The sequence below is a fragment of the Baudoinia panamericana genome (assembly GCF_000338955.1).
Source record: "Baudoinia panamericana UAMH 10762 unplaced genomic scaffold BAUCOscaffold_3, whole genome shotgun sequence".
Classification (NCBI taxonomy): Eukaryota; Fungi; Ascomycota; class Dothideomycetes; order Mycosphaerellales; family Teratosphaeriaceae; genus Baudoinia; species Baudoinia panamericana.
The window spans coordinates 1,246,712-1,270,380 of NW_006911259.1; the positions used below are offsets into that span (position 1 = coordinate 1,246,712).

General features: G+C 54.5%; 11 protein-coding genes across 11 annotated transcripts; 5 read left to right on the forward strand and 6 right to left on the reverse strand.

Moving 5' to 3' along the window:
- Window positions 1-33: 33 nt before the first annotated feature.
- On the forward strand, window positions 34-2,212 carry BAUCODRAFT_31463 (uncharacterized protein). The gene has a single exon (XM_007675388.1). It carries the CDS (start codon window positions 175-177, stop codon window positions 1,963-1,965), a length of 1,791 nt encoding a protein of 596 aa, XP_007673578.1. The 5' UTR covers window positions 34-174; the 3' UTR covers window positions 1,966-2,212.
- Window positions 2,191-3,260, reverse strand: BAUCODRAFT_393649 (uncharacterized protein). The gene is made up of 3 exons (XM_007675953.1): window positions 3,058-3,260; window positions 2,676-2,984; window positions 2,191-2,614 (listed from the first exon to the last, which is right to left on the reverse strand). Exons 1-3 carry the CDS (start codon window positions 3,091-3,093, stop codon window positions 2,417-2,419), a joined length of 543 nt encoding a protein of 180 aa, XP_007674143.1. The 5' UTR covers window positions 3,094-3,260; the 3' UTR covers window positions 2,191-2,416.
- BAUCODRAFT_129382 (uncharacterized protein) lies at window positions 3,235-10,868 on the reverse strand. Its single transcript, XM_007675954.1, has 2 exons — window positions 7,170-10,868; window positions 3,235-7,120 (listed from the first exon to the last, which is right to left on the reverse strand). Exons 1-2 carry the CDS (start codon window positions 10,573-10,575, stop codon window positions 3,429-3,431), a joined length of 7,098 nt encoding a protein of 2,365 aa, XP_007674144.1. The 5' UTR covers window positions 10,576-10,868; the 3' UTR covers window positions 3,235-3,428.
- A 316-nt stretch (window positions 10,869-11,184) lies between these two features.
- Window positions 11,185-11,711, forward strand: BAUCODRAFT_31467 (uncharacterized protein). The gene has a single exon (XM_007675389.1). The coding sequence runs from the start codon at window positions 11,302-11,304 to the stop codon at window positions 11,488-11,490; it is 189 nt and encodes a 62-aa protein (XP_007673579.1). The 5' UTR covers window positions 11,185-11,301; the 3' UTR covers window positions 11,491-11,711.
- Window positions 11,712-11,851: 140 nt separating this feature from the next.
- On the forward strand, window positions 11,852-12,988 carry BAUCODRAFT_31468 (uncharacterized protein). The gene is made up of 3 exons (XM_007675390.1): window positions 11,852-11,891; window positions 11,942-12,279; window positions 12,366-12,988. The coding sequence occupies exons 2-3, from the start codon at window positions 12,169-12,171 to the stop codon at window positions 12,699-12,701; spliced, it is 447 nt and encodes a 148-aa protein (XP_007673580.1). The 5' UTR covers window positions 11,852-11,891; window positions 11,942-12,168; the 3' UTR covers window positions 12,702-12,988.
- Window positions 12,989-13,058: 70 nt separating this feature from the next.
- Window positions 13,059-13,468, reverse strand: BAUCODRAFT_31470 (uncharacterized protein). The gene has a single exon (XM_007675391.1). The coding sequence runs from the start codon at window positions 13,419-13,421 to the stop codon at window positions 13,191-13,193; it is 231 nt and encodes a 76-aa protein (XP_007673581.1). The 5' UTR covers window positions 13,422-13,468; the 3' UTR covers window positions 13,059-13,190.
- Window positions 13,469-14,110: 642 nt separating this feature from the next.
- On the reverse strand, window positions 14,111-15,280 carry BAUCODRAFT_146131 (uncharacterized protein; the record flags this gene model as incomplete). The annotated part of the gene is made up of 3 exons (XM_007675955.1): window positions 14,111-14,716; window positions 14,768-15,061; window positions 15,134-15,280. 3 exons carry the CDS (start codon window positions 15,278-15,280, stop codon window positions 14,111-14,113), a joined length of 1,047 nt encoding a protein of 348 aa, XP_007674145.1.
- Window positions 15,281-15,732: 452 nt separating this feature from the next.
- BAUCODRAFT_65569 (uncharacterized protein) lies at window positions 15,733-16,788 on the forward strand (the record flags this gene model as incomplete). The annotated part of the gene is made up of 1 exon (XM_007675563.1): window positions 15,733-16,788. The coding sequence occupies one exon, from the start codon at window positions 15,733-15,735 to the stop codon at window positions 16,786-16,788; it is 1,056 nt and encodes a 351-aa protein (XP_007673753.1).
- A 344-nt stretch (window positions 16,789-17,132) lies between these two features.
- Window positions 17,133-18,326, reverse strand: BAUCODRAFT_65582 (uncharacterized protein; the record flags this gene model as incomplete). Its single annotated transcript, XM_007675565.1, has 1 exon — window positions 17,133-18,326. The coding sequence occupies one exon, from the start codon at window positions 18,324-18,326 to the stop codon at window positions 17,133-17,135; it is 1,194 nt and encodes a 397-aa protein (XP_007673755.1).
- Window positions 18,327-19,444: 1,118 nt separating this feature from the next.
- Window positions 19,445-20,246, reverse strand: BAUCODRAFT_393836 (uncharacterized protein). The gene has a single exon (XM_007675956.1). The coding sequence runs from the start codon at window positions 20,041-20,043 to the stop codon at window positions 19,561-19,563; it is 483 nt and encodes a 160-aa protein (XP_007674146.1). The 5' UTR covers window positions 20,044-20,246; the 3' UTR covers window positions 19,445-19,560.
- Window positions 20,247-21,480: 1,234 nt separating this feature from the next.
- On the forward strand, window positions 21,481-23,228 carry BAUCODRAFT_120448 (uncharacterized protein; the record flags this gene model as incomplete). Its single annotated transcript, XM_007675957.1, has 2 exons — window positions 21,481-21,803; window positions 21,860-23,228. 2 exons carry the CDS (start codon window positions 21,481-21,483, stop codon window positions 23,226-23,228), a joined length of 1,692 nt encoding a protein of 563 aa, XP_007674147.1.
- Between the last annotated feature and the right edge of the window lie 441 nt (window positions 23,229-23,669).

Genomic DNA, 23,669 nt, shown 5'->3' on the forward strand with positions numbered 1-23,669 from the left:
GCAAGGCGCATCTTTTCCTGTGAGAGGAAGCAGGTGCCGCATCGACACAGAATGTTCCGCCTCTCATCCACCGTCTGCCCTTTCTGTGAAGCCAAAGCCTTGTTCAGGACGACTGCGACACAATGGCAGAGTACGAGAGGAGTGGCGACCCTTCAGAAGCGCCGGCCTCCGCGTATGGTGTTGTCGGCCAACGTCGGACGACCACCACCCAAGACCGCACCGAGCGGCAAGCCCGTCAGGAAGAGTCGCAACACTCCGTTCGGCGGAATGAACGTGACTGAAGTGCCTCGTCAGCTGCAGGCGCCGCAACGAAAGGCATCGTCTGCAGAGCTCAAGCGAGCCAGCCGCTATGGGAACGACAAGCCGGAGAGGGAAAGGAAGGAGCCAATGAAGGCGCTCAAGATGCAGCGAGCGCTGGCGAACGTCTCTTACGAGAAGCGTGGCCGTGTGAAGCAGGCGCTGTCAGAGAGAGACAGCTTTGGCGAGTTCGACCTGCTGCCGGTGATTAAGGAATCAATTGGTCCAATGGCTTTGGGTGGGCTTGCGGATGTGTCTCCGACGCCGATCCAGAGGCTGGCCATACCAGCTCTACTTGGTACTGAAGATGGCAAACGACGAACGAAGCACAAACCTGGAGTCGAGGCTGTACAGAAGAAGCAGATGCAGCAGTTCCTACTCGCTGCAGAGACCGGCTCTGGTAAAACGCTGGCCTACGTGCTGCCAGTGCTCGACGCTATCAAGCGAGCGGAGAAGGCGGATGCAGAGTTGGAGCGGATAGAGACGGCGCGAAGGGCGCGGGAGAACGCTGAGAGGCAGCAGTCGAAGCGGTTCGACCTTGAACCGCCTGATGTTGGCGAACCACATTCGACTGCTGGAAGACCTCGCGCCATAGTCCTCCTCCCTACTTCTGAGCTTGTGGCCCAAGTCGGCTCCGTCGTGAAGAGCCTGTCGCATGTCGTCAAGTTTCGGTCCGCTCTGATTAGTGCGCAGTTCAGCAGGACTGTGATCCAGAACCGCATGTTCTCCCCCAATGGCATTGATATAGTCATTTCCACGCCTCATCTGCTCTCGAGCATAGCGGAAGATGATCCGAACATCCTGTCTCGCGTCACGCACCTGGTCATCGACGAAGCGGACAGCCTACTCGACCGCTCCTTCTCGCCCATCACATCTGCCATCATTGATCGCGCAACGCCGTCACTGCAGCAGATCGTTCTTTGCTCAGCAACGATCCCGCGAAGTCTGGACTCTTTCCTTCACAAGCGCTTCCCGGATGTCAGACGGCTTGTCACGCCCAATCTCCACGCCATTCCGCGCCGCGTGCAGTTGAGCGTCGTAGATATCGATAAGATTCCTTACCAAGGCAACCGCGATCTCGCATGCGCTCAAACTATCTATGACATTGGCAAGGAAGCTGCCGAGACTGGCGAGGAACGGGAGAAGAAGCTCGTTGTTTTCGTGAACGAGCGTGAGAAAGCCAGTGAGTTGGCTGAGTATCTACGCTCAAAGGGCATTGACGCCACTGCTTTGAGCAGGGACAGCGACGAGAGGAAGCAGGCCGAGGTGTTAGCGTCGTTCACCGGCGCCGCACTACTACCCGCGAATATGAAGCAAAAGAAGGCTGCAGAGCAAGCAGCTACAGATGACGTTGTGGCAATTAGCCCAGCGGACCTGCCGATGATGCGCGACGAGAAACAAACCACAGGCTCAAGCGGCAAGCAGTTGAAGAATGTCCGCGTGCTAGTCATGACCGATCTTGGCTCCCGCGGCATCGACACATTGCTGGTCAGAACTGTCATCCTATACGACGTACCGCATACGAGCATCGACTTCATCCACCGCCTAGGCAGAGTCGGTCGGATGGGTCGCAGAGGGCGCGGTGTTGTGCTTGTCGGTAAGAACGACCGCAAGGATATTGTAAGAGAGGTGAGGGATGGCATGTTCAAGGGCCAAGCCTTGATATAGAAATACATAGATGATACCCTGTACAAATACATTTCGTCACTCACCCTTCACCAAGCTGTCAAGTCCGCGCTAGGGCAAGCAGCGCAGAGTACTACCAATCCTGCACCTCCCCAGCATCCTTACTCCGAATACTAGCATTAGCCCAATATCTCCCACTCACCCCTCCCAAATCGTCCAGCGCCAGCCGCACGGGGATCACGGCGCCTTGCTCCGCGGTCTTGGGCGGCTGCGTTTGCCTGCTCGCTACGAGACGACCCATGTCTGTTGCGATCCAGCCCGGACAGCAGCAGTTTACCGTGACATCTGGGTTATTACGGGCCAGAAGGCTGGTGAGGGCGTTGACAAGGGCTTTGGAGACGCTGTAGCTGCGTCCGGGGCCGCCGAAGCCGGAGTTGGTTTCGGTGGAGTTTTGGACGGTTTGCTGCATGACACCATGTCACCAACGTGGTCTCTAGGCTGGCTTGCAAGTGCAAAATGAGGTGCTTACCATGTACTCTGCAGCGATACGGTCCAGATCATCGACGGTGTTATCGGCGTTGCGAAAACGCGCCTTGACGTCTTCGCTGTACGGTTTTAAGGTTGACCCAACGGACGAAAGGTTCACTATGCGACCTTGCGGCGAGAGCAGAGGGATGAAGGCACGGCACATCTAACGTTCCGTCGCTTCGTCAGCCGTTCGGCGGTGGGCTTGTTTGCGGTACAGACCATACCTCCAACGTGCCTTGGTAGTTCACCTCAAGCGTCTTCTTCGCATTGTCGTAACCATACTCGTTGTCAAGGTTGATACCGGCGTTATTGATGAGCACATCTACGGGACCATGTTGCCTCACTTCCGTCGCGAGCGCGGTGATGCTGCTCTTGTCCGCAATGTCGAGCTTTGGATAGAGCACTTGACGGCTCTCGTCAGACGACTTGAAGCCAAGGTGAGCCCCGGATCGTGAAGCAGCGAATAGCTTCAATGGCTCGATGCCAGGTCGCGACAGTATAAGCTTGCAAATGCCTTCGCCAATGCCGCGGTTCTGACGGCAACTGTCAGAGCTGAACTTCAGTGGCGGATCGATGCAACCATCGCCTGCTGCAGCTTTGACTTACTGCGCCTGTGACGACTATGATTCGGGGGTTAGGCATTGATGTATACGCTGGAGATATAAACCTATCAAAAGGCCTGGCACGTGAGGGTTGGGAATTGAGAGCCGGTCCATCACCTTGCCGAATGTGAACTCGGTTTTCAATGACGCGGAGACATCGAAACGTTCATAGTTTTAGAACCACAGATAATCGAGGCTGTACTACTCTTGCCGCACTACCGTTCGCATCTAAGGCTACGATATTGCAAGCTGTACCGATGTACATTCCCGTCATCAATACCTACATAGGCCAGCATTGATCTGCGCGCCTCGCTGTATGTCGCTGTCCTTGTCGCAGCTACCACGCTCATGCATTCATTATCGCCTCGTTTCCCATCACACATAATCATCTTCATCGTAGCCGCCCGTCAAGCTTGTATCGCTTTCGGGATCGGCATCATCAAGACCCTCATGAGCCATGCGAATCACCACGGAGCCAGATCGGTCGACAGCTGACATGGTCACCATTGCACCTACCTCCCAGTCTTTCAGATCCTCAAGTGTCTGTGTCAAAGCGACAAGCGTACGTTTCGACTCTGCGTACTCAGTCGTCACTTCGCGCCCAAGAACGGTGGTTTGGCCGGCCTCCTCTACCAACCGTATCTTCTCATGAACATTCTTCAGCCACTCTGCTTCCATCATCATAACCTGGAGCATGTCCGCCAGATATGGCCACGTATGCTCCTGATTGTAAGCTTGCTTCAGTTCCGGTAGGCATTGATCAGCCAGCACCCTTGACACCCTAATACGCGAAGCGGTCTCAACAGCCTTGGGGTGCGCGTCAGCGAAGACGTGTGCCGAAAGAAAGCCTATCGTCAGCTTTCTGACGGGCTCTTTGATTTTGAGACCGTTCGAAGCCCAGTCGATGGCACTGTCAATAGCTGGTCTCCGCACGATTGCAGCAACACCGGTCCACCACTGGACCATCTCCAGGTCGGAATGATCCTTCCAGCCAGATAGAGGTTGGCTGAAAGCCTTGATGAAGTTGGCGCTCTGATGCTTCGTGGCAGTGCAGTAGCTGAGTGCCAATCGCAGTACGGGCTCCACGTAATACTGTTCTTGGTCGCAACGCATCAACAAAGTTCGCTCGACCAGGGCGCGAAAGTCCTGAGAGCCACACTCTGCGAGTACACGAAGCAGTCTGCTAGGCGCCCAGTCTAGCCAGCTTTCTTTCTTTGCAAAGCCACAGCGATGCAGCGCAACATTAGCAAGGCACCACTCTCCGTTTTGTTCCAGCGTGAGCATGCGAATATCGCGCGGGCGAAGATGGACTTTGCCATTCTCGAACGAATAGGGCTCGTCATCCTCCTGCTTGAAGGTAACATAGTTGTGGTTAACGTGCTTGTTCAACAAGCCGACAATCAGCTCGAAGATGACCGTAAGGCTGAACTCGTTGGTGCTGATCGAGATCTCGGTGCTTATGTTAGACCGCTTCGCACTCCCGGGACTCCGCTGCTGGTACATCAGCAGCCAAGCCGCTTCCAAGTAACCTTCCATCAGTACACGTAAAGTCTCCCTGGGACCTAGCGTAGCCATAGATGTAACGAAGCCAAGATACTCGTGCCAAACTTGATTGATCTCATCGAGCTCAGGTAAGTACGAGGCATGTAGCTTTAGGACGGTTTCGAACACCGTCGCATATCGTGAGTCTTGGCTTGTCGCAAGTTCCTGAAGGCATTGCGCAACATACTGAGAGACGATGGCCCGGTAGGTTCGGTCCTCATGCCTCCAGAGCTGAGCCAGATGAGCGAGCGAATCATTGACCGCGTGTACAACGAACTCCTTCTGGAAGACGGAGTGTGGCATGTCGCAAGACTGCACATCCGTTATGGTCTTGAAGAAGGCTCTTGTCTTCCGTGCGGGCTCGGCTTCAGACCCAACGATACGAAGGAGGTAGCGGGAGGCGGCATGTACCAGACCGGAAGTGACAGCGTTCATGGTAGTTTCCATGGGGCTGTCGATGTTTGGGCTGTCGATGTTTGGGCTTTCCAGCTGGACGCCTCCCGGCCTTGTGCTCAGCAGCCACGTCATGAAGTCGGAGAATTGCTGGCCGAAGAGATGAGTGATCCGCCAACGCCAGTAATTGTCCGCTAGGAGGCTTTGCGCTGCCTCGAGCGGTGCCTGAACGCGAGGTGGCGTAAGTCGCACGTCATACGGCGAGGCTTGGGGCTCTTGTGTCAGCTCAACTTGTATCTCGTGAGCTTTGCGCCTTCTGTAGAACAGGACATAGGCACTGTCGGCCCTAGGCATGCCGTTCGGATGGAGCAGGCCGCCCGCACATTGCTCCGTAACCTCCTGAACGTTCCTGCAGGGTCTCACATTCTTGTCCTCGAGTTGAACCCAGATTGCCGGCTCCCCGGAAGCTGCCAGGCGTACGTAAGACCAGTAATGCCCATACTCCAGGGAGCCTTGATGCACAATGACACCCACAAGGTCAAACATATCAGGCACAACCTCAGCGGACGGATTTTCGAGGTGCGTGCGTTGATACCGTGCCATGTCGATCTCGCTTGGGAAGTCAAACCGATCGTTGACCTTTCCCTCCAGACCCATCATGGCTTCAAAGGTAAAGCGCTTGAGGCAGAACGTCAAGTTGTCTGGCGTTTCGTCAAGACATGTCCGCTTCATTGCATCCACAAGCCGCCCACCCTCAGTGGGGTCGCAGGACTGGCATCGGTACTTGTTAGAGCCTTGCATTGGCTCCCCTTGCACAAACTCATCGAGGCTTTCGCGCAGGCTCGCCTTGTTCTTGACGGTAATTGCAAGCTCGGTGAAAGCTTCGGTCTGCGAGGAGACATGACCGCACTCACCTTTAACCTGAGAAATCAGTTTTCCGCCATAGAAGCTCGCTAGTGCTTTAACGTGCTCGCTATCCGGCATGCTTGTCTGCAAGACCTCCAGAAACGTGGAATAGAATCCGTGCACGTCCTCCTGACTGTCGACGTGTACGTTGAGAGCGGTGGCCAAGGCGGATGGGTTGATCCACGGCAGCAGAGAGTCCTGCATTTCGAGAAAGAGCTCTTGGACGAGCGACAGGAAGTTCTGCTTCACTGGATCCGACACAGGCGTGTCGAACAGAAAGCGGCGGAATGCAAGATTGGCGAAGAGTTGCTGCAACAAAGAGTTCATGTAGCAGGTCATTCCCAGATTGACGAGTCCCGCACAGACATTGGGCTGCCGCATCCACCCAACGAAGCCTGGAAACATTGCAGATGGTAAGGCGTCCATTGAGTCTGCAGCCTTGTTGGCCAGCGCATTGTAATCTGACACCGTCTCGCTCGTTGCTCTGAGGAGGGTATAGACCAGCGATCTGGAGTGCTCATGCAGTAATGGCGGTGTTCGTGGTTCGCGTGCAGGCTCCGGGAACAGAAGGCTATCCATGAGATCTACCGCCAGTCCGTGGAGGTGTAGTGGCTTCTTGAAGCTCTTCAACGCATTTACAGCGGCCTCGAGCAGCCTTAGCAATCCGCCAATGGTCTCGTCGGAGAATGGACTCTCCACACACTCTGCGTGCCTATAGGTTCGTAGGTGCTGCCACATAGTCTGAATAACATCACGGAGATGCTGCTCTGTCTTTTCGTTCTCGTCAAGCCGGCTGAGCACGTCATTTGCAAGATTGAAGAAAGCCGTCGTACCGAACGCGCTCTTCATGGCCAAAGGGATGGTTGCGATGATCGCTTGCCAATAAGATGCCAAGGCACCTTCTGGGGTGGTCTCCTCGAAGCAGAAACTGTTGACCAGGTTCACGATGTTTCCAGCATGAAGTAGCTCTCTGTCGAGCAGCACACAGGCGTGTAAGTCGTTAAAGCGATCGTCTCGTGTGAAGCTGCGCCACACACAGCCATCAATCCGCGACGCTTCCAGGACCAGGCTGTACAAAGCTGAAGCTAGCCGTGTTCGATAGGGCGACGGTCCGGTAGCACTGTTGTTGGGCATCTGCATCGTCAGCTCCAGGAGTCCAATGAGGCGCCTTGCAAGGCTGGTCGCATCTTCGAAGTATGGGTAAGACGTTGCTTCTGGGGGCCGCTCTGTACAGGGTCAGAATTGTGCTTCGCTTACGACGAGCTAGCGACGTACCTTGTAAAAAGCTACACATGCAGGTCACAATGGGCTCCAGGATCGTAGCTTCGAAAGGTCTAGTGTGATCCATCAGACAAGCCGTGAGTAGACGCACGCCTCGGGCAATGAAAACTCCGTTGGCCACCCCAACGCGTGCGAAGTCTGCCAGGTTGGTAGCCAAGACGTGTGCGGTGGAAATGGTCCTGTATGGTGAGTGCGACGGTAATAGCGTCTCCACGTCCATGTCTGAGGAGCAGATTCTGAAGCGTGTGGATGCCGATGGTCTGACCGAGCGGAGCAGATCGAACGTGCGTCTGGCAATCGTCACCGGTCCATCTAAGAATACTTCGAAGCGATCATACTGCGCCAGCATTTCTCGCTCAAGTGGACCTAGTTTTGTTAACACTGTGTCAAGTTCACATTCTGCCGTGTACACTGGACAGATCATGATCACACCTGAAGCTTCGATTCCGACATCCGACAGCTTCTGTGTAGCCTCTCGCTCAAGGTTAACAAGCCTACCGCCGACGACAACACGGTTATGCTTCGTGCCCGAGACTCTTGAAAGAAGTCCAGAGAGTTCAGAGACTGTACTTGTTGCCATCGCTTGCACAGTCCTCACAATACGGCCATCTTGGGGCGAGTAGATCTGCAACGAGCAGGTAAATGCTTGCGGATCCACGTCGCTACCCTCTAAAGTTAATGTCTCCATTGATGTACGAAGCTGGTGGCGGGATGGCTGCTTTCTGCTCGCCTCCAGTACGGTCCCCAGCACGTTTATAGCCTGGGTAAACCTCCGTAACTGCGCATCTTCTTCGGACATTTGTGAGAACTCGGCACAAAGCCAGTCGGTAAACTTTCCAACGAAGCGTATCTGACAATCTGCAATGCTTTCGTTGATGTTGGTATCTTGCGGCCAGGAAAATAACAAAACGCAAAGAGCATTTGCGGCGCCCTGCGCAATGGCCGCGTCGGAACTGTCTATAGCGATCTGGAATAGCTTGTTCCACGCCGGAGCGTCCAGCATTTGCATCAACTGACCTTGGAGTAGAGACTCATTCGCTTCGGACTTCAGGCGTTCGAGCGCTAGATGAATCAATGCGGGCGTGGCGTTCGCGGCATCGAGAGAAGCAAGCAGCGTTGCGAAGAAGCAGTCACGCAGCCTGTGTGCCACAGCTGCCACCGACCGGTTCTGTGATGTCATGTAGGCTCGCAGCGCTATCCATGCCACCTCACGCATGGAGTTGTCAATCGCGTCTTCGTGCAGAAGCACGCGACAAATGCGTTCGTCCATATCACCAGCTTCCACCGGGTCCCTGAACGACAGCAACCGCAAAACGATACTGATGCGCTCACGAAGCTCCCCCGTGGTCTTCGTCGTCGTCGGTAGATTGTAGCCTTTAGCTTTCCGTACATACGCGCACAACTCGCTAACAAAGTCGTTGAGCGGCAAAGCGTCAAGCAACCGCTTGGGGTCAACTTGCCCATTGTATTGCAGGATAGCAGCTACAACGGTAACGCTCACTGAGGCAAGCTCCGATTGCGCAGCGACCTCCGATGCACACAGGCCGTACAGATACGAGCGGACAGAGGACCCCTCCGTTGATGCTGTCTGAATTTCAATCATGCACGCTTCTTGCAAACGCGACAAAGCCGTTGAGGGTTTCTCTGCGTGCAGTCTGGAGAGGATCTTGAAGGTTGTCTGCGTGAGAGACAACATGTGTTCATCGTTTCCAGTGTTCAAAGCAGCTCCGTGCGCGTAGCGGAGTAAAGTACCAAGCAAGTCCACGGCTGTACCACTCGTAATCCGGTCAACGGATGCTGTAGTGAATTTCTGAGTAACGTATAAGAGTCGGTCGAAGTCGAGATCTCTGCAGACATCCTGCATCACGGCGAAGGAGGCTTTTACGAACCCGGCCTCGACACTGGTCATGCAAGCCTGCCATATGACGTCGCTTTCCTGATCCGTGTAGTGAGATGTGACAGCTAGGAAGTTCACAATGCTTGCACTATGACCGATGATGCTGGCGTGCGAGTCGGGGCTGAAGATGTATCTCGTAAGTTCATTTTGTCGGAGGAAGCGTGCGGCGTACTGCAGCACCGCAGACTCCTCGGCAGGGCACTGCGTGGTTTTGAGCCACGTGCAGAGCTCACGCCGAAGCATAGCAATGCCACAGCTGCGGATGTCCATGATGCTGCTGAATATGAACGACTTGCAGGCGCACAGGAGCCATGCCGCCCTCAGCAAGTCGGCACGTACCGCCCCATTACTGTCACACAACCTCTCCAGCGTGCTCTCGCTGGGAAATCCTTCTCCAAGTAGAGCAGCGTCGTCACTGTGCACAACTCGTTCGTACAGTCGGTAGCAATCCTCAGGTCTGTTCGCGGAAGAAGTGGCGCGCACATGGATCGCCTCAGCGCAAACACTTACCACGTGAGCATGAAATCCCTCAGGCAACGCGCGGGGATGCTTCTCACAGATCAATGGCATCACACCAGTGTTGATAAGGTTGACTATATCTTCTGCGGAGTCACCGGCATGCGCGTTGTCAAAGCGCACAACCGACAAAATACTTTTGATTGCGTACCAGCCATCCGTGATTTGGTTAGCATTCACTACCAAATCACTAAGCACGACGACAAGTGACCCGCATAGGTCATGTTCTTCCTGGACAATGAATCGACAATTGTCCTTGAGTCGTTTCCAATCCACGCCGAACATTTCGCGGAAGAAGCCTGCCGTCTTTCCGGAGGTCCCAAGAAGATGACCAAGAAAATGTACGAAAGCTAGGGCGGGAATGGTCTGCTGGCCAGAGTTGGACATCGGGGTGTGCTGCGCCGAATCTCGCCTGGCCAAGGTTTCCTTGGTCTTGTCCGGCAGTAGAAGTACATGTCGCACACTGAGTCGAACAAGACTGGCGAAGAAACGCTGTATGTCATCACCTGAATCATCCCAGCCGATCAACTCCTCGCGCGGGCAGAAGTCAGGGTTAAGCAGCAAATCGACGGCGAAACAACCAAGCTCGGCAAAGAATACATCGTCTTCTTGGTATTTCTCGCGAAGCTTTTCGCTTGAGTGGTCCAGTGTGTCGTCGAGGTGCTCGGTTATCCAGTTCTCGATCCGCAAGAATGCTGACATCCCAAGGTAGTTCTGGCCGGTGAGATTCCTCCGTGCGAAGCGGATCTGCTTGACGGCATCCAGGTCGGACCAAACCTGAAAGCTGTCACTGTAGTGAGCCATCGCTGTATACTCGTCCTCTACCTGAATCGCCCGAACCGGATCACCGCCGATATCCTCAGGAGCGAGTGCTTCAATCTCCGGTTCGTCGTCGCAGGCTGGAGAGTTGCTCAGCCTTGCGCGCTTTCGAGCGACGTCAAGGTTGGTGTCCGCAGCCTCGTTCCGTAACGACTCTGTATACGCCATCGGACAGGAGCTCCTGACATGTATGTTTCGGAGCAGTGACCGGCAGCAAGTGCACAGTTGGCACTCTATTTCGGTTTGCTACATTCAATATGCAGGCTCGACTGCGTTTGAAAGCTGCAAGGTTGTCACCAAGCTTAGGCAGCAGCAACGCATTCACTAAACGCGACGATGTCGATTATATCCTTGAAACCCAAACACCTTGAACGCCACGTACTGCTGCACAGCTTGCTACTTTCACCAACCGCTCTTTATACGCGTCGTGAACCGCGTCCTGAGTTTAGAGGGACTTTGGCGTGGCGCTGATGCAGGGACACAACGGCGCGGGAAGTGGGAGATGGAAGCTTGATGCTTTATCGATAGCGGGTGCTGGTGACGTAGTTGTGCATGTCGTAACGCTGTTGTTGCCTGAGGTGGTGAGTGAATAAGTGGAAGGCTGCCCTTACTGGACAGAGGTCGTTCACCACGATATGGACGGTCCGATCCCCGTAAAGAGCTTCTCCACAGGACGTCAGGCAAGCACGTCCATTAGCAGCGTGGCAGTGGTGGGCGGCAAGAAGACGGGACGAGTGGGTAAACTCCAATCTCGGACGAACGCTTCATATGCAGTAATCGCCATATATCTACGTCGTACACCAGACCTGTAGCCCACTGACACCAAGCCAACACACGTACAACACTTAACACGACAATACCGTCGACTGCTGCACGAGGGGCAATCCGTTTGAGATGCTCGAAAACCACGTTGCTCATAACGCTGCGGCGGCCTCACTCCTAGGATGGGAAGGCGTAAGCCTCGCCCAAGCGGGAAGACTAGCTCAGTCGCACTGGAAGCGCAGACCCCGTTTCAGTGAGTTAGAATCTGATATGCACAGCAAAAATCTCCTGGCCGACTCCACTCGCGCATTAGTTGGTTAGCTTTGATAGCCTCACCCACGAGGGGTCGATAACGACCTGAGGTAAGGATCCGCATCCAAGCGTTCTATGAAGTACCGCATGTCCAGGCCGTAACATGGTCCTTCCGGGTTGTCCAAAGGGTGCACCTATAGGTAGATTCTCCAGCCTTCATAGCGGGCCGACCGTGAGCTTGGTCGGTACAACCGCCGTGCGAGATAAAGTAGTTGCGCAATGACGGACACTGCGCCAGGTGGGAGTGTTTTACAAGTGTGTAGCAGTGGAAGGGCTGAAGTCCGGACCTCACGAATCTTGGCACTCCGGGAAGTCCCGCGCACAAGCCAGACCTCAATATCAGATTTTCCGAGAGTTAAGCGGCATCAACAGCGACAACAATAATAATTTCGAACAGCACTTAAAGCATAGTACGTAATTCAGATGCTGTTCATTTGCGCTTAGCTGACCCAGTGGACAGATGGGTAAGCAGCAACCGCCTCCTCTCGCCGCGTTGGCTGGCAGTGTCCAAAGGACTGTACGAGCCAGGAACGCTTGCAATGGCTAGCAATACCGCACTCGGACAACATAAACTGTCCATAAGACAGCGCTGATATCTGTTCTACGTGAACAGGTCGCCTGCAGGAGTACCAAGTCATTGGGCGCCATCTGCCCACCGACTCCAATCCGACTCCGAAGCTCTACCGCATGCGCATCTTCGCGCCGAACGATGTGATCGCCAAGTCCCGCTTCTGGTACTTCCTCGCCAAGCTGAAGAAGGTCAAGAAGGCAAACGGCGAGATTGTAAGCTTGAACAAGGTGCGTGTTTACGACAAGATCCTCTGTGGCCACTTGGAAGCCACGCGGCTTTGGTAATGCTGTCATACTGATCGCGCTTGTCGTAGATTCATGAGAAGCACCCTCTCAAAGTCAAGAACTTTGGTGTGTGGATCCGCTACGACTCACGTTCCGGCACACACAACATGTACAAAGAGTACCGCGAGATGTCCCGCTGCGAAGCCGTGGAGTCCATGTATCAGGACATGGCGGCGCGTCACCGCGCTCGCTTTAGGAGTATTCACATTCTCAAGGTCGTAGAGGTGGAGAAGGCAGACGACATCCGCAGACCGTACATCAAGCAGTTATTGAGCAAGGACCTGAAGTTCCCGCTGCCGCATCGTGTGCCGCCGAAGAAGGGCAAGAAGGTCTTCGCGGCAACACGGCCGAACACATTCTACTAGCTGCGTCACAACTTGGCAGGTGGAAGCCGGAGTCCTACAAACGAAGCACATTGATTCGGAGCTACATTATCTTCGCTTTTAGCTAAGGCTCGACAACTCCATCCAGAGTGATCAGTCCAAAGCACCGCTCTCTCCACGCCTTTCCCACTTGAGCTCTGCACAGCCCGAGAGTCTCAAACCACATATTCTGTCCTGGCCACTAATTTCGTAAGCCGCATTCGTCACGCTAATTTGACTCTTCAAGCGCTTGATCACCTACTGTTTGTCTTGACGCTGCTGGACACCGTCTGCTGAACACCTTCCTTTTGCGCGAAGATATGGTCTTGAAAGACCTCAATGATCTGTTGACTAAGTGTGAGACCGATTCCCGCTCTACGGTACTTGGCTGCAGTGCCCTCTGCGAGGAACGGCACCGCTTCAACCAGCTTCGACCTAACGAACTGACCAAGAGAGCTCGCAGGTGGCACTCTAGGTCCGTCTTTGGTCTCCTCATAGCATTCTGCTGCAAACCATCACAAGGTACAGCGGATCAAATTCGCACTTGCTGATATGTTCAATGGTGTCGTCCTCCAGAACTTGGATGCCAAGGTTGATGCTCATTTCGAAGAGCGAGAGCAGGCCCGACATGATGATTGAGTTTGCCTGGGCATCATTGTCAAGCAGGGGCTTCAGAAAGCTACCCACGAGGTACTCGACGTCCTGGGTTAATGATCTCCTCATTCCGGATTTTCTCGTCGTTGATGCGCAGACGGTCGCTAGACCTGGCCGAGCACTTCGCTTCGTTGAGTTTGTCTGCATAGGTTTCAATCTGCTCAATAACTGTTTCATCGAGTGCGAGCTTGACGTCTGTCTTTGGGGCTACCTTGACAGAGAGCATGACGAGCTGCCGTGGTGCATTCATATCTTTCCTCGTTAGCGGCATCGCCGGTGCCTTAACCGCCACAGCACTATCAGATCGAACCTCTCTTGCGTGCTCGGAGGTCTCCATCGTGGCTTTGTCGTATGACGTGCCGCCATTGTCCTCGCCGTCCCCAACTTTAACAAAACGGCGGCGCTTTCGCGCAGAAGTGAGGCGACTGTCGGTGTAGCGAAGGATCGTCATGGGTATGGCTGTGATGAGAAAGTGCCACCAGATGTTGATGTTTGAACCATGGGAAAGTAGTATGAGTTGTGGGACCGTGAATCTGTCTGGCTCAGACACAGAATATAATCCGGACGAAGACACTCTGACATGGAATATTTCCCCAGGAGATCCTAGTGATAGGTCCGGAGGGCAATGACCGTGTATCGGTATTGCAGGTGAGCTGCGTGCATGTCACTTGTTATTTGTGAAGACTGCTCGTGTTCCGGAGTCGGTTGCAATCGCCGTGTCCCGTGAATCGTAACTGAAGTACTGCTTGACGGTCGCGCTAATACATTTGAATCTCTATCAAAGCCCTGCCTACTCCACTGTCCATTCCGGGTACGCCATGGTTTTCGATCTCGTAAGCGACGGCTCCTCGTTCTCTGCATGCAGCTTTCAGCCCGTCGACGCTCCCGCCAACGCCAAAATATATGCGCTTCGCGGCGACCATCGCTTTTGACATCTTGACTCGTTGCAAGAGGTGGCAAACAAGCTCAACAAACGCTTCGGTGGCCGCCTCACTGTATATCGTCTCCGCTGCGAGAATCACAGTGCCCATTTCTGGCGCGGAAGGGGGTATGAGACTCGCTAGAGAAGGTGACCAGGGGCCGGACAGAAAGCGAAAGGAAACATGCTTGCACTTCATCTCAGCCGTGAAGCGTTCCAACACCCCAGGTGTCAATTCAAAGTCGCCACTGCTCGTCTCGTTCAACTCCGGTGTAGGTAAGTCGATATGTTCGGTGTTTGCTGCCCACGTCAATATCATGTTCGGTAGTGTAACGAGGCGTAGCACCATGTCATTATAATCGGCCAGTGTGAACGCCAGCGGTATGGCATTCTGCAGGGCATGCTGAAATAAGACCAGAGTTGGTAATGCCGATCCCGCGCCGAGCTAGAGCATGTTAGACCGCGATGGTTGGTGCAGTATAGGTACAACGCGCACCTCGATAATCTGATCGCATCGGATCAGTTCGTCGATATCCTTACGCGGGCCACGGTCCAGTAGTAAGCTCGCCAGATCAAGCGAGCATTCCCAAGTCTTGAAACCGCCTTCGTAAACGCCACTTTGTATGTCAGATTTGTCGAGCTGGTCGATCACTACGTCGTTGCTTGCACTTTCCTGAAGAAGCTGGACACGGACATCGTAAAGGTCGCGCTTTGGCAGGAACAGAACACGGCCAGTGGGTGACTCTATGCGTACTGTGCTATAGCTAATGTGCTCAGGTAGCGATAACAGCTTGCCACCAATATCAGCATCATTCGAGGAGAGGACACGGTCTTAAAGATGGAAGGGCAGCGTCTTACCTACCAAGTCCTCAAGCGAGTGCTCCTTGACCGGTACACTAGGGTCGGCCAAGCCTTGAGGATTGGCAGGGCTGGATAATATTGCATCCCTGGTCGTGGTCGATGGCGTATCCTCCTCGCCACTGCTCGCGAAGCCGAATTGGAACGTCATGACTCGTATCCCTTCAGTTTGTCCAGAGGACGAAGTGAGATACTCGGAATCAGAGGCCGGAGTTTCGCTTTAACCGCGGACTGGTCCGTGCTGTGCGTCAAAGCCAGCCAGTGACTTCATTTACTCTTCAATGTCGGGGTAAGCAATGTCATATGCACCTGATTGACCACCAGTATCATGTGTAAGAGCATTCGTGCAGGGAGCAATGGCGATGGATTAAGACCAGTCACAGCTCGTAAACACGCCATACATGTAATAAGCTCCCAAAGCTGTAAAGTCCGATGGCTAATATAAAAGCTAACCTCTGTCCACGCCCATGCATGTCTACACAAGTCCTCTCTGACATCCCTTCCAGCCAAGACTTACGCTACATTGGTATTCAACCCCTTCCAGCGAAGTTTTGTGTCTGTCAGGGTGCACGGAAGCAAGTTCCAAGTCTCTCAACGTCAACTATGCCTGCTCCAGGCGTGCCGTTCCAACCTTATGCCGACGTCCACGAGGACCCGCAAGGGGCCGGTGACGGTCGCCCGACTGCTCTGCAAGTGACCAAGGACTGCGGCATGATGGGTAAGCTTGCAGGCAAGGTGGCAGTCATTACGGGCGCTTCAGCCGGTATTGGCATCGAAACGGCACGAGCACTTTATGAGGCTGGAGCAGAGCTAATCCTCCCCGCTCGCGGCCCTGAAAAGATTCGAAAGGTCATAGACGACATCCAAGCGAATGCTCAGTACAACAAATCAGGATTACGTCCAGAAGCTGTTGAGATGGATCTTAGCTCCCTCGAAAGCGTTCGCAATGGCGCAGAAGCCATTAAGGCTAAGACTGACAAGGTCAACATCCTGATCTTGAATGCTGGCATTATGGCAGTACCATACGGCAAGACAGCAGATGGCTTCGAAACGCACATGGGCGTCAACCATTTCGCCGAGTTCCTGCTTTTCCAGGAGCTCAAGGCTCAGCTCGCCAAAGCCGCCAAAGACTCTGGTACTTGCTCTCGCGTGATCGTTGTCTCATCGGCCGGACACCGCAACAGCGGGATAAGATTCGATGATATGCACTGGGACAAGGACCCTAGCAGCTACAATGCCTTTCTCGGATACGGCCAGTCGAAGACTGCGAATGTATACCTAGCCAATAGCATCACGCGCCACTGTGCGGCCCAAAACATACTGGCCTGGTCCGTCCACCCAGGTGCCATTCTTACAACAGAGCTCACGCGGCACATGACGCCTCAGCAGTGGGAGAGCTTCGGTGATCTTTCCGTCTTTCGACCTATCGCGAAAAGTATGGAGCAGGGAGCCGCAACGCAAGTTTGGGCTGCGGTGGCGCCGTACTTCGAAAAGCAGAATGGCGGACGGTACTTGGCTGACGTGGGTGAGTCCGGTCCGCAAACGCCCGACACGAGTCGAGGCGGCCCTGAGTACGCGCCACATGCCTACAATGAAGAGGCCGAGGAGCGTCTGTGGGCCCTTAGCTACGACGCGGTTGGTTTGACGAAGGATTACTAGATCCAGAGCGCTGCGTGAAGCAAGGAGCGTCAGGCTCGCTACACCTATTGGGGTAGGTGTTAAGTAAGCGTCGTGTGCCGGCTTGAAGATCGACGTCTCCTGCATCGTGCAGTCACTAATGGAGCTCATAAATGTCATGGTTCAATGCACACGCGGGTGTAGCAATGCTAATGTTCGTATTTTGTGCTCGACTGTATGACGGCTATGCAAAGGGACACGTGGCGATCCCAGCCTGCCAATGCTGATGAATGTCATGGGGTATCATGGGGTATCATATTGCGGCATTCGAGCCTTTCCCGCCTCTGCAATCCGCAGAGGGATCTCCACACTCAGCTGATTGCTCGTCATAGTTCCTTGCTTCCAAGCAACCGCCTATCGCCTTCTTCCGCTCTACTGAACACCCTAGCGTAGCCTTCCTGTTCAAGCTTCCTACTCGCATCCCGTTGCTGCTCCAGGCGCTCAATGCCAAGATTGATGCTGTTGATGTGAACCTCCAACGGTACCTTCTCTCCAACGGTCTCTGGCAAGGCGACGCGCTCGCGAAGGTCCTCAAGCTGGTCTCGAATGGCTTGCAACTTTACGATAGTCGTGCTGACGTGCGCCCACGCCAGGCGCCTGTACGCACCGACCTCCTTGAGTAGCTGAAGCTGCTGCTCAAGCTTCGCGACGCTGTTGCGGTTGCCGCCGAGCTTGGTCCACAACATGGCGAACAGCTCCTCCTTGTTGTCCTGCGCTTTGATGCCGTCACGTGTCGCTATTGCTGCGATAACGTCGAGACGGCCATCCAGGTTATCGAGGATGTTGAGCAAAGCCTGCGCTTCAGAAATCAACGTCATGATCTGCTCCTCAACCGCGCCAGTGTGGCGCAGGTACTGGTCAAGCAGTACATCGCGAGACAGAGAGACTGGCTGAAACGGCGCGAATATGTTAAGGTTCTCTCCCAACCACCTCGACACTGCTCCTCGACCGGCTTCTGACGCGCTGACCCCGTCAATAACGGACAGAGTCCAGCGATTCGTGCTAAGTATGTGATCCACAGCACGGCCAATGCGCGAGTTAAAGCGACTAAGATCTTGACTCGCTTGCCTCGCCGTCTCGATGAAGCCACCAAATTCGAAGACCAGCTCGTTACGAGACGGGAGACTGCTGTACTGTACTACATGCTTCAGATCGCGAATACTGGCTTCGGACCGCTTCATGTCCATTGGCAGATTCGCGCCGACTTGTGTGCTGGCTAGCACGTCCTCAAACTGCGATTGCGCCTGGACTAGCTTGTCGAACTCGGCTGGGCCTTGCAACTCCGCAACTTGCGGAGAGGGACAAAACGGTAAGTGCAGCCACGAGACGCCAGGTATCCGGCATATTGGCGTCAGTGCGTTGTTGATGCTGTTCGTTAGGAAGCCCGTGCCGAAGATAACCGCGCCAACCAGCGCATAAAGCAGAAGTGCATAGCCCAGCAGTGGTTTGGCGTTCTGCAGGGCTATGCCAACAATATCTCCCAGATAACCAAGAATTGGCCGCAATACACGCACCCACATTGCACTAGAGCTCGATCCAACGCCCTCCTCATGATCTCCATCCTGCTCGACCTCCTCCTGCAACCGTGACCCAAACCTTCCGGCATCGCTGGTCATTGAGCGCTGGTTCAATCGAAAATGCGGCGTCGAAGCGCGCATCTTGGCTTGACCATTCAGTTTCCCGGCATCACTCGTCATAGATCTTTCCTTCAGCCGGAAATGCGGCGTCGACGTTCGCTTGTTTGCCATACCGCTCGATTCACCCGCGTCGGGCGAAGACGGCATGATAAACTCTGGCTGTACAGAGAGCCTTGTGCTGCGCCTAGGTCGCTCGCCCGCAGCTCTTAGATGATCATCTCTAGTCCCACGCATGTCCCTCCTTGAGCGCGGCGTCTCGTCACCTCTCGCTTGATCCGACCTGTAAGAGTCTCGCAGTTCCGAGCGCTCGTCGTCTTTGCTGTAGATGGTTTCCTCTTCGGCGTAATCATCGTTGACATCGTCCCAAGATTCCGTCAAGTCTGGCCGTGCGCGTCGCGTTCGCGTCATCACGCTGCAGGTTTCGACCGTGGAACCACTTACGCATGCAGTTTTGGGCGCTACGGCGATATTGTGCTCACGACCTCAATGACGTGAAATGCCCACCGCAGTCCGAAGGCTAAGGGTTGGTCAAGATCATGACAGTGAGGCGAACATAAGCAAACCTTGTGTCACACGCATAGTGTTTGTTAATGTGCCCTCACGCTGAAAGGTCGCGTGGAGTGGCCCGCATGCAGCTGCGCGGTGACGCACATACCTAAGCGCTCCTCTTTCAACAGTGGTATTGTCTCGTTAATCTGCGTGGTCTTGTATGGACACAGAACATTCAGTAGACAAGCTTGGGCAGTTCCATGGAGCAAAGCCGTCAGTATCCTCGCTACGCCAGTGTCACAGCGCCGTTTGGGGTATCCGGCAAGTCGCATGTCAACGGGCTACAGTCCGCAGCAGTGACTCTGGAATTACCATCGTACAGTCTAGGCAGCGATATGATGACATAAACAGTATGAACTGCTCCTACGCTCCTAGAAGAACGAGTCACTCGCTGGGGTTGCCGTGTGTCGGCCTGATCGATGGTAATGAACACACGTGACGCTGGATGTTAACCTCGATCTATAAATCCCCAGCCACTGTTATGTATGCTCCTGGATTGGGATAGGCACCGAAGCATGGCGTAAATGTCACGTTTGCTCCGCACAAGCCATGCTCACCTCGAGCATTGCTACTTCCGGAACAATATCGATCGATGTTTGGAGATGCAACGTGTTCTGTGGAGCTTTGCGCGATCGTACATTCTGGAGATTGAACCCGAGTTGTCTGCTACAGTGTGCCTACATGGGAGTTGGTCCGCAGAGTAACGCGTGCGATTATTCTGATCTGTGTTGGTGTTGTCAAGCAGGCAGCGCTCTTTGGAGGCTGCAAATCTCTTCAAATGGTACACAGTATATGCGTTACAGGATTGCTCTGCAAGCAGCATGATCGCGCACAGAAGTGCGATCAGATTGTCAAGGTAGGGTTGAGCGTCTTGTCGGGGGGTCGAAATGCACGCATCGTTACGATGCATCAGCCATCGGGAGGGGAAGGAACCGCAGAGCAATGGTAAGCGATGCCTGAACCCTCTCATCTTGCGAACGATGTCCGAAAGATGAGACCCTGTTCCACATGCATCAGTGCAGCCGAGTGGTTGCGCGAACACTGGAGACATGACAATGGCGTAAAGCTTGTACGCTTGGACACACCCTCGGCAGCTGACTTTCGGCAGCGCATCGCCACCGAAGCACCGGCGGCCGTACCCTCTGGCATCTGATGGAGAATGACTTCCCTTCAGATGCCCACCGCCTTGCACTCCATATAGTGGTGTACGGAATGAGCAGGTGGAAGAGCCAGTTTCGACGTAAAGTCGCGCCGATATGTGACAGCGACCTGCATGGGCTGACCGGCTCTATGACGTTTCAGGCAGGGCGCTTCCTACTGTCTCGCTTGGTTGCTATGCCGCTCAAGGTCAAGTCTTGGGGACGCGCAGCATCGCGGGTTCGCAGACTGTGACGACTTCGGTCGCAACCTTTGTTGGGAGCACGAGTGGATTCCTGATGGAAAGATCAAGCACACGATCATTTCACTTGACCTTTTGTGATGGTCAACCCTCGTTCCACATCACCGGCGCAGTAGGCCGAAACGGGCATGGGCTTCCATGCATGCCTTCCAGAAAACCGCCACCCCTGTCCGCCGCTAGCAGCGACGTGAGACCGGCGAGACAGACAGAGACGCATGCTTTGATTGGAGCAATGCGTCGGCGATGGCTCCTCCCCCCGGGAGTGCATTAACCCTGTGAGAACTTGGGCGTTTGTGTTATGCAAGCACGCCGCATGCATGCTTCTGACGACCAAGGGCAGTAACAAGGGTGTGGGCGTATTCACACGCTCTCCTCGTTCCCGCACGACCGGAAGAGCATCTCCGGGCAAGGCGAGAGACGGCTTCGATCTGGTGCAGCAGGGGTTGAGGCCGTCGTATAACCTTCTCCCAAGCGCACCGTTCCCTCAAATGGCTAAGCGGCTTCCAGGGTAGCCCAGTCATGCAGGCGCAGCCGGTCTGTCATAGCGGTCGAATATGATGCTACTCGCTAGAACCGCCATTACAATATGTATCCACTCCAGTCGCCTGTCCGCGCGCTCTCGTCCTCCGTTCGGTGGATCCAGCCGAGTATTGGACAATAGTATCACATAGGCAGCGCGTTCAGTTATAGAGCACTCGCATCTCGAATCCTTAGACTCGCCCTCGGCGCCACATCATCCGCGACGCTACCGGAGATCCACGAGATCCACAGCCCATAAACAACTCACTTGCACCTCACACGACCGTCAAAGTGGCTTCCTCACAGTCGCCTCCCAGCCTTCATTCTCCCAGCATACGAGAGGGGAGCTTTGATAGCAACTCACCACGAACACCATCCTCGACTGCGACCCATAGCTTTCCGGCGTCGTCGCCTTCGAAGCCGGAGCAACGCCGCTGGAGTGTGTATGGTCGACCCGGCTCTCACCCGACAGAAGAGTTTAGCAACGACGACCTCATCTTCTCCCACCAAAACGACGGCGAGAGGTTGCCCCTCTTCCCAGCAGCGACACCGCATCTTCACGTGCTGCCGATGGCAGCGGGCTCGGCTTCTCCGATAGACATCCGACAAGACTCACAGTCGCCGCGCAACCAGCAAGCGAACGCGCCACCCCAATCCAGACATCCCAAGATCGACATCCACCACGCAAGGGACGATATGGAAGCCGTTAATCCCACCGAATCGCAGTATCGCGGCAGGCAAGAGTCTGTAGGCATGCTCGGCACCACGCCCTACGGCGCGCGGTCTATACCGGTCAGAGATGGCTACCGACGAGAAAGCAACGCACTCTCGGGGAGCCTTATGAACGGCATGAGCTGGGGCGGCATCTCTGTAGGAAGCTATATCCGAGACGAGTACGTCTGACTATGATTACTGACCGTTCCTTGGAGGTTGTGCTGACAACAGTAAGCATACTGATGACCGGCACCTCGCCCTATCAGTTCCAATCACCATCATTCCATTCATCGTCGTATTTGCCAAAGATGGAAGCGAACTACATGAAGGATTACGTTTGTTGCGATATCCATCTCGATTCAATGCATGAGCTTCTCCAGCATTACGAGGAGTCGCATGCTCAACAACCGACTCAGACGATGGGTAGAACGCCCAAAGATCAACAGTATCCGAGCACGCGCGCCGCAAATGCAACCAGCGCCGCACAGGCTGTCCAGCAGCAAGCTCAAGCTAACCCGCCTTCTTTGCCACCTCAAACACAGCCCCAGCATAGTGAGCAGAACCCGAACTTCCAGACGTCGCCACTTTTCAGCGGTCAGTCATCCGATCAAATCGAGTTTGATAACCTTGACAGCATGGACATTGGAAACAGCATGACACCGACTCAGGATATCAACTTCCAGCCTCAACCCCAATTTGGCCGGCAACAGCCCAGAGGACCATCCGTCAACGTCAATATCGCCAATGCTTTCCAAGGCCAGGGCCTGCAGACACCTACGACGCCACGGCCTGGCCAACAAGGGATGGGTCTGCCGCATAATCCAACAGTTTCTTCGGTAAACACGCCTACTTTAAGCACGCAGACCGCGTCTCAACAGACCGCCACGCCTGACTCTAGTATGCCAGGCACGCCTGCCGAGCCTGCGGATCTCGATTACACATCTTTCGGAAACTTGAACCTGAGCAACTATGACTACAATCAGCTCCTGCAAAACTCCAACATAGACTTCAGCACTTTAGGCAGTTTCAATACTGGTGGGTCTGGCACGATCGATGATCCTGCGAAGCGTCTGCTAAGCAAACAAGGCTACGGAAACAAAGGCATCCCGAACTCGGTCCTGTTGAACAGCAGCAACAGCGAACTTGCGAAGCGACTGCGCGAAAGTCAGCTGCTGAACGGTCTAGCCGGCGTCGGTGGTTTTGTTGGCGAAGAGATCAAGCCCTTCAAGTGTCCCGTCATTGGCTGCGAGAAGGCCTACAAGAACCAGAATGGCTTGAAGTATCACAAGCAGCACGGTCACCAGAACCAGCAGCTCAAGGAGAACCCGGACGGCACATTCTCCATCGTGGATCCAACGACTAGTATTCCGTATCCAGGAACGGTCGGAATGGAGAAGGAGAAACCCTACCGCTGCGAGGTTTGCGGCAAGCGTTACAAGAACTTGAACGGCCTCAAGTACCACCGACAACACAGTCCGCCATGCAATCCCGAATTGAAGCTGAACGCAACCAATCTCCAAGGCCTAGCCAATAATCAAGGCATGGGAGTTAACGTCGCTGGAGCTGGACTGGTAAACATGACTGAGTCTATGGGCGGCTATTGAAGCGCGGTATACGACTCTGAGGTTCGCGGCATGGTACAACGAACGAGTACCTGCGAGCCTCTCCTGCTGGATCTTCATTGAGTTCAGCCTCATTCAGCTGGGTAAAACTGACTCGTACGCGGTTCCCCTCATGTCGGGCTAAAGCTTACGGAGCCTAACCTGGAGAGAACTCCGGCTATTGCTCGCACTAGTTCCGTCACTTTCGTCGCTTACTTGCCCGTCTCCGCGCTGATTCTTGTCATTATGACACCTCAACGTGCTTCTCAGGGAGCAGCTGGCACCGGCGTTGTGGACTGCAGCGGATCGCTTTGTCGCAAATGTTATGATTATTTGTGTTGGGTTCATTTAGCGAGGCGTTTAGGAGGCTTGGGATGATATTCTTCTTCGCGATGCAGGTGCAGACTCGGAGGGGATACATGTCTACGCGCGCTGTCGTTCTAC

Excerpts from the sequence above, each read along its gene's own strand:
- BAUCODRAFT_31467 (XM_007675389.1), top strand. The coding sequence starts at position 11,302 with ATGCTCGAAAACCACGTTGCTCATAACGCTGCGGCGGCCTCACTCCTA.
- BAUCODRAFT_129382 (XM_007675954.1), bottom strand. The coding sequence starts at position 10,575 with ATGGCGTATACAGAGTCGTTACGGAACGAGGCTGCGGACACCAACCTT. Across the intron at positions 7,121-7,169 it reads CATGTGTAGCTTTTTACAAG|AGCGGCCCCCAGAAGCAACG; the intron begins GTACGTCGCTAG and ends GACCCTGTACAG.
- BAUCODRAFT_393836 (XM_007675956.1), bottom strand. The coding sequence starts at position 20,043 with ATGTCTCCAGTGTTCGCGCAACCACTCGGCTGCACTGATGCATGTGGA.
- BAUCODRAFT_31468 (XM_007675390.1), top strand. The coding sequence starts at position 12,169 with ATGCGCATCTTCGCGCCGAACGATGTGATCGCCAAGTCCCGCTTCTGG. Across the intron at positions 12,280-12,365 it reads AGATTGTAAGCTTGAACAAG|ATTCATGAGAAGCACCCTCT; the intron begins GTGCGTGTTTAC and ends CGCTTGTCGTAG.
- BAUCODRAFT_31463 (XM_007675388.1), top strand. The coding sequence starts at position 175 with ATGGTGTTGTCGGCCAACGTCGGACGACCACCACCCAAGACCGCACCG.
- BAUCODRAFT_31470 (XM_007675391.1), bottom strand. The coding sequence starts at position 13,421 with ATGAGGAGATCATTAACCCAGGACGTCGAGTACCTCGTGGGTAGCTTT.
- BAUCODRAFT_393649 (XM_007675953.1), bottom strand. The coding sequence starts at position 3,093 with ATGCCTAACCCCCGAATCATAGTCGTCACAGGCGCA. Across the intron at positions 2,985-3,057 it reads TCATAGTCGTCACAGGCGCA|AACCGCGGCATTGGCGAAGG; the intron begins GTAAGTCAAAGC and ends AGTTGCCGTCAG. Across the intron at positions 2,615-2,675 it reads ACTACCAAGGCACGTTGGAG|ATGTGCCGTGCCTTCATCCC; the intron begins GTATGGTCTGTA and ends ACGGAACGTTAG.